Here is a 13,567-nt window from a genome sequence, read left to right as displayed (position 1 = left end):
GCTGTCCAAAATGACACAGGAAAAATGAGATGTGAAGCGTGTTCTGTGGCTGTACTGTACTTGTATGATTATGATGCTTTTTTTTCCAAGCATCTGGATGCTGAGGGGGAGGAAGGAAGGAAAAATGGGTTTAGAATGAGTAAAACCTGTTGCACTGAGTTATACAACTTACTGCTAAGATCTGTTTCATCTAGTTTGGTGTCACGTATCTAAATCCACTTATGCTGACTCTAACTTTTACTTTGCATACTCAGAGTTGTGCCATTCAGGAAAAGCATTGAAGATGTTTGGAATAATAAGCATGTCAAACCTCAACTCACCCCAAACACTCTAGACATGTATCTACTGGTGACACAGTTCGTGTAAGAGGTGGTTAAATGTGCTTTGACAGGGACACAGACAGTAGAGAAAGATGTAATGCATCTGAAGTTTGTGGGATTCTGGGTGGGAATGTCTGTAGGGATCACGGATATTTTCTCCAAATAGGTTGGCACTGGATATGTCACAACAGTCACAAGTTCTGCAGGTCAGGTCATGAACATTAAAACTTAAATTCATGTGACATTCTGGCACAGCCAGAGAGATTTAAGAAGTTACCATCACACATCAGTTCTCCCATGACTGCTTTGTCAGTGCAGAGGCATCTTAAGGTGAGCCACCTTAAGGGATCAAGTGAGAATTCTGAATGAGCTTCCGTGCAAAGTCAGACAGTTTAAACAAATTAACCAGTTCAGTTTAAAAAACTTCCAGCTGTCATTCAGAGCTCAAGAGAGGTTCTTTCTTTCCTAACCTGACCACATACCACAGGTAACACCTTATAAAAAGTTCCCCTCTTATCTCAAATAATCAGGTAAAAAAATATCGGTTGCCACTTCACTAAGAAACAGGATATTAAAGCACAAGAGGCTTGGGAAAAGTATTAATCCTAGCACATCTCAATCTGGTTTGCCAAGGCAACAGCTTAACGTAGTTTGATACGTCTGTGTTGTTTGGCGGTATTTCAGTAAAAGTGCATCATGATGAGTCACACTCTTAATAAGCAATGTTCTATTCTAGCAGGAAGTGCCTTTCTCACAGCCAAGAGAATCATTCTATTAGTTCCCTGCCACATTCAGAAGTAAAGACAAACAATTTCATCCATCTATTAAGGTATATTTCTCCAGAATAAGGCAAAGAACCATGAAAATGCATGGGATCATTGATCACTGTGTTGGCTAACTTATGACAGGAAAAAGGTTGTCAAGTGAGGTGTTAGACATTCTTCCAAAGGCTGAGACAAAAATAGGGAGAATAATTGCACCACTATAAGCAGTAAGTTAGTAGGTTTATTGTCCTCTGAAAGTACATCAAAGTAAAAATTTTGTTTTCAGGATCTTCAGTGTAAAAGTTGTTGAAGCCCATCTCTAGAAAAAGCACACTCTTCATATTCTGTCATGTTTAATTTAACATGTATTTTAAAATCTTGCACTGAAGTATCTTACTTTAGAATGCTACCCAGTAATGGTGAGGTTCAAAATTACTGATAATTCACTGCTTTTAAAGCAAAACAATGTGGTTGCTTATATTCCTCTTAATTTAGTCTGTGTTCTCCAGACTTTATGCTATGTCCACATTGAGAAGTGGTAATGTCCAATAGGAGCAGACTCGCAGAGTGAGAGTTTCTGCTAAGGAGATGGTATCCACACTACACATTTTAGGAGGTCTTACTTCAGCTTGGCTGTAGCCTGTGCCTGTGGATTAAGATGCTCCTTATGGTTGGAATGCATAAGATGTGCCCTTGGAGTTTGTCTTCTTGTAATTATCATCCTCAAAAGGATCCAGTTTTGTGTCACTGTGACTGCTCCATCACACAGCCAAGGCATGGGAGATGAGGACTAATGAGTGATGGGTTTCAAAATCCATCTCCTAATCTGAGCTAAAGCAGGTTAAATACCTTTTGTAGTTTTTTCCTGTGAGGTTTTTTTTTTTTTTCCCTCGTCTCTGTTCTAGATACATATTCTTCATATTCCTCTATGGAGGAAGATGAAGACTTAGATTTTGGTATTAGACTCCTTCCTCCCTCTTCTACTGCTGTCCACGCTGGAAGCACGACTGAGAGCAACAGGGAGAAACTGTTTTGTTACTCATGCCTTCCTCCTAGGAGTTTCTCTTTGAGACTGATGAGAACCCTACTCCAGAAGAGACATCAGGGAGATTTGCATCTCTCAGAGTATTTTTGAAGCTGTGCCAAAATACAATCTGGTTTTGGTCCATAAAGCAAGCTCCCACAGCGATATGCCCAAAACTCATCTGATTTGGTCCATACAACTCAGAACCAGGAAGGGCTTTAGATTTTAGAAATCTATCTGATGTTAAAAAGCCCTGTTCATGAAATCAGCACATAATTTTTCTCATCACTGAGCATCAATGGAAGTATCTGTAATGGTGGCACAATACTTCAGTGAACAGAACTTACCCAACTCTTTCCTCCTGGAGAAGCTACTTTTCAGCCTGTAGTATACACTGAAATCAGCTGTAAGGCTACATTGCATTTTTCCTACTGAAAACATGACCTCACTTGTGGGCTTAGCATAATACAGATCATGCTAAGCACTTGGAGCTCTTGTTAGTTAGTTAGTGAAAATTATGAGAGCTCATGATCATGAATGTTAGTGAAACTGTGAGAGCTCATGATCTCTAGAGTCAGGTGCCAAGCATCCGGGATCAAGGTTAAGGCTTGTTAAGGTTTCCCCATACGTGGTTGGCTAATAAAGACCTGTATAGAGTTCATGGGAAAGCCAGGATGTAATGTGCATTGTTAGCCATCAGCATTAGCAGTAAGCACAAGGCAGAGAAGAGAGCTAAAGAGCATTTAACTCTAGGATGCTGGTGCTTTCCTGACTGCTCCCTTACAGTAACTAAAATGTACTGTGGTGGTCTTAGCTCCTCATTGTTTTTTCCCTTATTCTCACCCTGAAACCAACATGCATTAGACAGCCCAGTTAACCTTCTCTGCTAGGGGAGAAAACCCAGGGCTGTGTTACTGTGGTAACTGAATCATTTTTCACTTTAAGATGGAGCAGTTCAATGCAATGTATTATGGAACAGCACACTCTGGTCAGGATGAAACATGCAGGATGCCTGACAGCTCAGCGCTTGCTCTGTGAATGGAAAGCTCCCAATTAATGCAGTGTTCAGCTTTTAACTTCAATAATCATTGCAATAACTCAACAGGAATGTTTATAAACATCTATTTGGACTGGTTGCCACATAGATATAATTTTAAGTAAATGCCCGACAGGAGTTTTCAGCATTGCTGTTGTTTATTGTATGCACTTCCAAAGATGCTGATCAGGGGGCTGCTGCATAAGAGGGTAGGAGCTGAACTAGTATCTCAGCAGAAGAGATGAAGCATGCCTTCCCTGCTCAGATTTCTTACATACACAGAAACAGACACAAGAGTTTTAGGCTGAGAGAATAAGGCTCCAGAAGTAAATGGGAAATAAGTGTAGGACTACTTTAGTGCCTCTAAAATTCCCAGCTGTTCTTTATGGGAAAATGGCGGTGTGGAGGACTGGAAACGGAAGTGTTCTCCCTCTTCACTTGTATATAAACCTAGATACTATATAAAAATGGCTGTAATCCATGGTGGTTTTATTTAATTAGGGGAGGGGTGGAGGTTTTTCTTCTGTCATGTGGAGAAAATTCTCTATTCTCAGTCATAACAATTGCCATTTCAGGGTTTTGCAAAACAGATAAAATTGAAATGTCTAATGGAAGATAGAGTCATTATTCCTGTTATTACCCATTTAAGTTCATATTCATGAAAAAAGTCAAAAGGAAAACTAACAAGCTTACATTCATCCCTCCTGCCAGCCCATGACAAAAAAATGGTCTCCCTTTATTAGTTAAGATCTCCTGTGTGTTTTCCAATGAGCAGGCATTAATCTGGGGCAGTGAATTAGGAGGTGGTGTTTCAAGGGGTGTGGGGTATAGAGATTTCATGCTTTTCCCCTGAGGGAATTTTCATGCATTAACACTGATATAATGGTGCCTGGCTATGACAAAGATGAGCAGCTGAGAAATACATGTAATAAATAATGCACATAAACACGCAAGATCATTTCTAAGGAAAGTAAAGTGGAAGCCAGCCTTTTTAGCTCACGGCTAATGTGGTGGAATAATAAAACTCCTTCTGAGATGCTGTTGTCTGACTTGACACGCTTTGTTTTTCTCCTTAACAGGGGAAGTGTTCTTGCAGATTAAAGGCCCACTAGAAGACACATATAAAATCTATTGCTATCACCATGATGATGCACACACCATGCTGGAATATTATGAAAAGGATGAAGAACTGAAGCAGCATTTAAGAGACTGTGTACAGTCCTTAAAGTAAGATCTTTTCAAATGATGATTTCCGTCCATAGTCAGTTGCCTGGCAGGGAACATTTTAAATGGATGTAGATGAAAGGTCCCCTGTAAATCTGGAGTTTTATATGGCTTGCTGGGAGCTCTGGCTTATGCTGCTTTCATGAAAAGATGACAAGCCAGGGGCCATGATTAGATTTCTTTCTCTCTAAGATGGCCAAAAATAGCACAAGAAAGGTTGCTCTTTCCTTAGTTTCAGTGCCCCATACTGGCAAGGGAAAAAAAAAAAAAAAAAAAAAAAAAAAAAAAGCTGCATCATATCATGGGCTATTGGGAACACCTTTTCCAGCTCCCAGGAAAGTTGCTGCCCCCTGTCTTCAGCAAGTCTGCTTCTTGAATTGGAATAGCCTGTAATTGAGCTACTCAAGTGCACTGGCAGTTCCAGGCTGCTGCTACAAGGCCCCAGGACCTGGAGCTGCTGTGTAGTTCCCAACTCCTCATGATGGGGGCATTTGAGAGGAAACAGTGGTGGAGGAAGCTGCCAGTTCCCACCAGAGGGAGGTGCTTTGTGCCATCCGTTCCAGTGCCAGCCCCTCGGGAAAATGTGTAGAGAACTGGGGATGTTGCCAAATAACAGATCCATCTGTCTTCCAACACAGCTTCCTCCTGCAGCTAGTGGCAGGGACTAGCTCATCTGCTCCATGGAGAGTGCTTCTCTTCCCATCCATAAATCCCCTTGCTCCTCACTTTCCCAAAAACATCACACAGAGCTGTCAGAAGGGAACATGCCACAGATAGAGACCAGAGGTCTGGCTCCAGCTCCAGGAAAGGCCATGCTGCAACACTTGTAGGAGAGATGTAAAGTTTTCACAAATAAAGGAGTGTACATCAACAGCAGATATTTCAACCACACCCTAATTTGTGATTGGTCTGCAGAGATATGTTAATACTTATGAGATGGGAAGTATGTCCAAGTGAAATCTGGAAAGAGTGGTGAAAGAAAATGTTAATAACATTAAAACAGATATGTTTGCTTTGAAGATAGGTTATACTGAAAATGAAGCTGATCTTGTGCAACATGTCTGCAACATTTATATATATTAAATATATAACAAAGTGTATGTGCAGGGTTCTCAAGTTTTAGCTACCCTGGAAGATGACAGAAATAAATTTTCATATAAACTTAGGCCTTCAGGCTAATGGATGGCCAGGTATTTCCCCTATGTGGGTGTTTTAGTGCTGATGCCTGCAATAATCTTTCCTGACTAATCAAGAGAAGCCACTACTGTCGTTCATTTATCCATGCTGCTGAGACAAGGAGACATGGAAGGAAATAAAGATAAAAAATTACAGCCATGTACATCCTAGGGTGGATGTTGCCACTTGAATTCCAGAGCCAGCATGAAGTGCTCCTGTTCCAAAATCACAGCTGGGCTTTGTGAAGAGAAAGGATATTTTCTGCTAAACCACTGTAGCCTTTGCTAGCAGGAAGTGACAAGGACTTCCTTACAATGAAGCCTTGTTTTTTCTTATTCTTTCCTGATTAGCCTTTAAACAGGAACAATGATAAAAGCACTGGTGTGTGCATATTATGTTGTGATTTTTCCCAGTACCTAAAGATTTCAGTCAATTCAACTATTAAGACCTGAAGGTGCATGCTGAGATTCAAAACTGTAGCCATCTAAAACCGTTGCTACCCACTGGAGAATATTTGCCCTAGGAAGAAAACCATGCTCATAATAAATTATAGGCTGTTTTCCATTATGAGACATAACAAATGTGGAGGCTGGTGCTGACTATCTTTGAAAAATGTTTACTTGTTAAATATTTTTCTTTTTCCTTGGAAAGAATATAGTTCCACTTTAAAAAATCTTAAATGAGCTGACATTAGTAGGGGCTTCTGTTCCTCCTCTGAGTAATATCTGACATGTGAAAAACAAGTTCTATATCAGGAGCAATTTGAGAGTGGCACTCTGCACATCTGTATAGACAAATCAGATTTAATTAGCTGTGTTGAGATTCCTATTCCTTTTGACTGAAGAGGAAAATATCCATCCCAAAATGTAGGTGTCTGCATTGGAGACATTTGCAAATCCAGTTTCTGTAGAGTCCCGTGTTTCAGCAGCGATTATGCAAACTGGGGATGTTGTTTGCTAGCCTAGCCAAAGAAATGCAGCTGGTAAAAATGAAAGGATGCTGGCAACTACCTGCTCAGCTTTCAGCCTGAAGTAGCTCGGTCAACTATTACAGGGGCAGAGGGACGTCCTAAGCACATAAAATGCTGACAGTGCAGAAGCAATGAAAGCAGCAGCTTCCAGATGCTCAACTAGGCACTGGTGAGCCAGGAGGTAAGAGTGCAGTCAGTCAAAAACTGTGGCTGAGGATGTGATGTCAGGAAAGCCTGATGCAGAGATGGGGACGTTTGGTTCTCTTGCATTTGAGTGTATTCATACCATAAGAAAACATTCTATGCACATGTTTACAAACTACAATTTAAGTCCCTGATGCTTTCAATATATGTATCAACACCATCCTACTCTGGAGAGGTTTCAGTTGATGTGTAGTCTACAAGAAACTTAATTGACTCTACACCCTAAAAGGCTGAAATGTATTCTTTTTCTTCAAAAAACACATTTCTGTGTAAAGAGAGTAGACAGAAATGTATGTAAAGTGTAAGAAGGATTTCTAGTTTTACTTCTTGTGTTAATGGCATGATATTACTTACAACTGTTAACGGAGTGATCCAAACTTCCCTCTCTAAGAGTGTGAGGACAAGGCTGGATCTCACAGCCAAAGCCAGGTTTCTCACAGTCCTTTCTCATTTGGGGCCGTTCAAAAAGTTACAGGGTCAGATTCACCAGCACCCTCTGGCTGTTTTGTGCAGTTCTGCTGGCCCATAGCAGCCATAAACCTAAGTCATCTGGCCAGTCACAGCTACTCTGTGTCATTGAAGTGTATCTGAGAATCTCCTGATCAGTATAAATCCTTTTAAGAAGAATCTAATGCCCATTTTGTTTTTCTCTCTCTTGCAGAAAAAGATATGAAGAAGAGTAAGTACTATGCTTTTTTTACATGTAAAATAATCTTCAAAATATCTTTAATTTATCTTTAGTATGTTTAAAGCTGTACAGGTGGAAATTTTCAGAATACAAGCCTTTTGTGGCAATATAACGTAGAGAATTTTCCAGGACATATGCAGAATGCTCTGAAGTTTGCAAGAGTGTTTGTCAACAGCATAATGTCAGTCTTTGAAATCCATTTTTCCTGCTACAGTTCAGGCAGACCTTCAGGTAAAGCTATTTCTAAGCTGACAACCCCTTCAGTAGCGCTATATGAGCAGCCTACCTTCGGATCTTCCCCTGACAGTGGCTGGAAGAATATCAAAAAAGAACAAGCTCATTGCAACTTAGCCAGAAAACTCCCCCAGCCACTGATCAGTCGTGATTAAGGGACTTCTGTGCCAAATGTGACACCTTTGAAAAGCTGTAAAAGAGAATTTATCACAGCTGCAGTTTCTGGACATCCAGCAGTTTGGGTTCATTGAAATGCAGCACTGCCTGTAGTTACCTGCAGCGAGAGGTCAGAGGAGGGGTTTTCTGAACTGCAGAGAAAGATTACAACCCCAGACAAAATGTTAGGAGAAAGGAGGAGCAAGTGTGGTTTGTACTGGCAGGACAAGAGCACACCTGTAAAGTCAGAGAATTTGTTAATCAGTCAATCAACTGCACATTAAAACTATGATCTGCATAAAATACACTTTGAAAACCTTGCATGTTGAAACTCTACCTATGGGGGTTTCAAGCTTTCGTCTGTGATAGGAAATAGGTTTTCTGCATTTTGTTTTGATAAGGGATATTCCTGTGTACTCCTGTCCCACAAGGAGTAGGACTCCAAGAGATTAAAAAAATCCAGAGGGTTACAATATGATAATGTGAGACAGCAACACATATAGAAATCACACAAAATTGGCTGTTCTGCCTTGTGTGTGCCTTCATATCTAATAGATATGAATGTCTGGTTTTCTCCTTCAAACAGTTGCCATGGAGTGTAGGAGACAACTCACTTTCTGAGTTTAAAAGGACTCTTACAAAGCTGTGCAAAGTGCAATGAGTAGATTTAGCTGTGGGACCCTCCCTGAGTTTGGCTTCCTCACTAGCAGGGCCCTCAAGAAGTCCCATCACCTGCAAATCAGAGGTTGCAGAGTTGCAACAGTTCTTGGGCAGGACTGCACCCACGAATGTGATTACTGTTGAACTGGAAAATACAGCATAACCCTCCCCCCCCCCGCCGCCAAATGGTATGTGATGTTGCTGCTTTCAGACTGCTTTTCATTTAAGCATGATCAAGAAAACAATTCCATAAATACCAGACAGTGCTGCCCTTTGCTAGCAGCTCAATAGGTTAAATTCTGCTTGGCTTAACAACTGTGCAGCCTCAGTGAATTCCTTGGGTTTGCTCGAGAGACTTATGGCACAGTGAATTATTTGCCCTGCATGTCTTGTACTAAAATAAAGCCATGCACAGTAGACCATGAAGCCCAAGATTCTGAGCTGCAGCCTGATTCCTGCACACCATTTCAGAACTGGCAGCTGCATAGCACCCCAGCCTCAGCCTGACTGTACCATACTGGCTGTTCATGTTTACCACTGGACAAAGCTGCTTTATAGTGAGAGCAAATGAAACTAAATCCTGCCTCACCTGCCTTTGTGTAGCTCACCACTATGGGCTTTTTGAACAAGTGGGAATGTGTCTTTATCAGTGACTTTGTTTTGTTGGGAGGCGGGAGGGAGGCTGTGCTGTGAAGCTCACTGCAGTTTGCCAGCTGCATTTACTGCAGCGCTATGGTAATAATTTGCTGTGAGATTAGTACAATTACATGTGACTTAGAATACTTGCTAAATTCAAAATAACATGGGGGAAAGCTGAAGTAGCATCACAAATGAATTACCAACTTAATTTTCTGCACAATAGATGTCACAAGGCGTTACTCTCCTGTTTGAGTGGTGTGGCAAGGCCAGGTCCTGCCCAGCGGCCGGCCAGTGGGTCCTAACAGGGCATTGCAAATGGGACTCGTCCAGGGAGAGTGGCTATCTCAGCTAATCTTGCTGGGGAGAATTAGATGAGTCGAACTTTGTGGCATTTAGTGCCCCAGGGAGTCATTATCTTATAACAAACCTGCTATCTCTCACACCATATTGCAAGACTGTGTCATGCAGATACCGAACAGAGGGCTGTTTATCACTTGGGCAGCTGTCCAAAGTGCAACTACATAAAGAGAAGACACTTGAAGATTTTTCCATTCATGAGGCAGCTTTTATAGATTTGCATTCATAGGGCTTTTCAGAGAAAACAATAACAATTTAAGATTTTTTTTTTCATTATTGCTGCCAGAAGCTGAAAGAAGGGAAAACAGCTCTCTATTTAATGTAAGATACAGGGAAATGAGGGGGATTGAAATGATGAGAAGGTTTCGGGACATGAAGGAGCCTTAAAAGGCATCTACTGTTAATTTTTTTTCATGCAGAACTTTTTTTACAGATAATGCCTGTTTGAAAGAAATGTTTTAAATATGCAGATGTCTCTTCTCAAAGGCATTCAAATTCTTAGTTAATTAGTCAGCAAGTAAGGATTGACTCTTGTACTTTTTACACATATAAAAGTAGGAATGAAGGGTGGTTTTTTTTTCTTTTTCGCTTTCTATTGCACAAAACAATAGATGTCAGCCTGCAAAACCATGTGGCTGTTCCCTATTTTTTTTTACTTTCCTTCTATATTGTGTTATTTCATCTTTCCATATGCAGAAATCCCTCTTTGTCTACCCTTAACTCTTGCACAGTTAATGTCACAAAACCTTTTCTGCTCCAAAACAGCCTTTTTGGGCATGGAAATGGAAAGCTTGCTCTGCTATATTGCCTTCCACACTGTTAGCAGCAGCTCATGTTCAGTTTCCATGGGGAGGTGCCAGGTCGCTAGGGTTGGAGCTGTGCCTGGTTTGCTGAGGAGTGTGTTGTCACGAGGGGAGGCTGTGGACATGTCTGTCCTGCTGCTGGAAGCTCAGCAAGTGGCTGGCGCTGGTCTTGGCCACCTGGTGTTACCCGTTCTGGGGACACCCCATGTTTCCACCAGCCACAGGGAAGGTAAGGAAGGCACAGGTGGTTCAGTCCTTTCCTGTTTCCTTCGAGGCTGTTGTGACAGCCCACGAACTGCACAGCCCCTCCCATTCCAGCCTGGAGAGAGTAAGCAAAGGCTTTTGTCTGGAGCAGGGCTGGAGCTGAGTTCAGCTTCATGGCCTGAGACACTTGAATGCCTGAGGGTGTTGCTCTGCTGTCCCTGCCCAGCCAGTGGGGATTGAGCCCAGAGCATCTTTTTGCCCATGCTGGAAGCTGAGACTGTCCTACTCTCATCATTCTGCCACTCTGGCCAGTTGCCTGCTTTGCCTTTATGTAAAGGAGTCTTCCAGCAGGTTGAATCAAGCCTGTGTGAATATCCTGTGTGCTCAGCGTTTCCCCAGGCCAGATTTGGTACCCTTTGGAAGCTGAGGCATCATTAGAAGTAACTGACTGGCAGACAGCAGAGAAAAAAAACACAGGTGAAAGGCAGTCACTGTGCCAAGTCAGGCATGTTGTGAGAAGGGGTGCAGTGTAATCAGGCATCCAATTACTCACAGCACGGAGATGTTGCAATTTGAAGCCTGAGGGCCCACAGCAGGATGTAACAGCCCTGCTCACATGCATTTCTCAAACTTCCTGTTATTTGTTCTTCCACCTACATCTTCCCTTCCTGGGTGTTGTGATGTGTGAGTTATATCACATGCACCTTTAAACTGAGTGGGACAGTTTCAGAGCTAATATCTAAGCTAAGTTCTGAGAACAGAAAATTCAGAGACCTGGGGTGTATTTCTCATTAAGGGGGCAACAGGAGGGTTTCCTTTACAACACCCCTCTTCCCTCACAGATGTATCTTATTTTTTTACTTGAGTGGTAATTGTAAGGAATTTCTAATTTTGTGACAATTATTTTGGTGTAAATTACAGAGGAAAGCCAAATCTAATGGACCTGGGATCCCTGTTGATCAAACCAGTGCAACGGCTGATGAAATATCCCTTGTTACTCCATGAGCTCTTGAACTCAACTCCTGCTTCTCACCCTGACCACAAGGCACTACAAGATGCCCTTTATGCTATGAAAAACATTAATGTGAACATCAATGAACTTAAAAGGAGGAAAGATTTAGGTAAGAAAAGAGCACAGTAAGTGCTTTCTTTGTAGGTTTGGGCTGGCCATTACAAGACATGTTTCAGCTCCAGATATTTCATTTCATCAGTTTTGGCTGGTGCTACCCAAGTTATATAATACATATAGTTTCAAGAAGATAACAATGCCTTAATGTCCCTTGTTCTCAGCCAGCTGTCTTACCTGACTGGTTAACTCCATTATGAAAACAGGGAAGGAATTCATGTTGTAGTGTCTGTAATGCAGTTGCAAACACTGATAATAATTAAGATGCAGTAGTAGCAATATTTTTTTTAGACTTGACAGGTCGAAGACTTAACTGCACTCTTGCCAAGGTTAGAGTTGATTATGGGGTTTTCATCCTCTTGAGCATTTTCACACAAGATTACAGCAAATTACATCAGTCTGCTCTCAAATGGTTTCATATTTGTGTGCCTGTCCCTATGAAAAATCCTGTGAATACAGACTATTGATGTAATGAAATACTCTGTCTGCAGTGCTGAAGTATAGGAAGAATGATGATGATGAAACCCTTAAAGAAAAGTTTTCCCGATTGAATATTCACTCCATTAGCAAGAAATCCAAGAGGGTCACCAGCCATCTGAAAATACTGACGAGGGGAGAACCTCAGGTACTTACTCATCCAACTGCAGATTTGCGTTGACAGCTTCAGTTCTGCTTTTGCATGGGGTGTTTTTCAAAACGTGTTGGAAATGGAGTTTGTGGTGCTGCTTTTTTTCCTGCCTAATTTATAAAGTAATTTTCTGACTGTCACAGAAGACAGGAAAGATCTTTGTGATTGAAATAGAAAATAATGTAATGTGTTCTCCACCTTTTCCTTTTTTACACAAGAGTTTCTCAAACTTTTGGTCTTCAGCGGAGAGGAAGTGAGCAGTGGTTTTGTGAACCCCAGCCTGAAGTCAGCATTTTGTAGATACCCTGGCAATAATTATTGTCAGGGCTGAGAACACATTCAGTCCATCTTGCTCATGTTGTAGCATTAAGGTTTGGAATCCACCAAGGAAGATGAGCAATACCTCTAATTAGGAACGGCCACAGGGTTTGCCTCTGCATGTGCAAAGACCTGGAACCATCAAAACTACAGAGACAGAGAACTCTGTTATGAGTCTGATGGGTGTTGGGCTGCCAAAAGTAAAATGCTCCTTCATAATTTGAAAGTTGTAATTCAAAATGTAGCAGGATAAACATTTTCAGGAAAGCCTAAATCGAAATCTCAAAGAAAATCAATTAAAAATGACCTTGAAAGTGATAGCTCACTGCATGAGATGGCTGATTATACAAGGTCACTTGCCTTTCTAGATGTGACTTTACAAGTTACATGCAATTTTTCCTCGTTTGTTTTTTTTTATCAGTGTTTCCCCTCTTTCTCTGATCCAAACTACCTACATATGTTTTTTCTCTTCGTTTATATATACAGTGGAAATTTTTGTATTCAGAATGTGACAGATGCAAACAAGGCTATAAAATCAGAGAAAAAAGGGAATTAAATTTGATTAAGAGGATATGTGATTTTTCTTTTTTTTTCCCTTTAGAAACTTCTGGTTTATGTTTTTTTGGGGCTTGTTTCTAATTAAGCTTAAAACATTTTCGAATCATTTTAGTATCAGAATGCATTTTTTAGAGATTCAGCCATCTCTCCTCAGCTTAATCAGAGTGAGGAAAGTTCCCCACTCACGTCTTGAAGCACGCTGAGACCCTCACGGCAAAACCACTAAGGCGTGACTCGAGATTTCTGAATTCCTTGCAGGAAAAGACGGGGAGAGGGGGCAGGAATTACCGCCTTCTCAGGGTGTTCCCAGGCGGCATGAAGAAGTTTCCCGAGGCCATTGCCGGCTGCCGGCGTTTCCAGAGGGAAGGCCGGCTCTGGATGGAGAGCTCCATCTACCGGCGGCCTGCGGGACAGCGCCCCAACAATCGCGCCTTTCCCGGCGCCCTCGCGGGCCGCGCGGGGACGGGAGACCGGCACA

At 41.7% G+C, this 13,567-nt stretch overlaps 1 protein-coding gene across 1 annotated transcript in view; it reads left to right on the top strand.

Moving 5' to 3' along the window:
- The window catches only part of ARHGEF38 (Rho guanine nucleotide exchange factor 38), a 39,950-nt gene that overhangs the window by 13,835 nt on the left and 12,548 nt on the right, over positions 1–13,567 (top strand). Inside the window, exons 4-7 of the mRNA XM_066317849.1 lie at positions 4,224–4,371; positions 7,380–7,397; positions 11,381–11,580; positions 12,077–12,210. Of these exons, the coding sequence (XP_066173946.1) occupies positions 4,224–4,371; positions 7,380–7,397; positions 11,381–11,580; positions 12,077–12,210 (500 nt within the window). The remainder of the gene's footprint in view (positions 1–4,223; positions 4,372–7,379; positions 7,398–11,380; positions 11,581–12,076; positions 12,211–13,567) is intronic.

The sequence above is a fragment of the Sylvia atricapilla genome, chromosome 4 (assembly GCF_009819655.1).
Source record: "Sylvia atricapilla isolate bSylAtr1 chromosome 4, bSylAtr1.pri, whole genome shotgun sequence".
NCBI classification, from domain to species: domain Eukaryota; kingdom Metazoa; phylum Chordata; class Aves; order Passeriformes; family Sylviidae; genus Sylvia; species Sylvia atricapilla.
The sequence above is the reverse complement of the archived record's forward strand: the minus strand, read 5'-3'. Positions and strand labels throughout refer to the sequence as shown.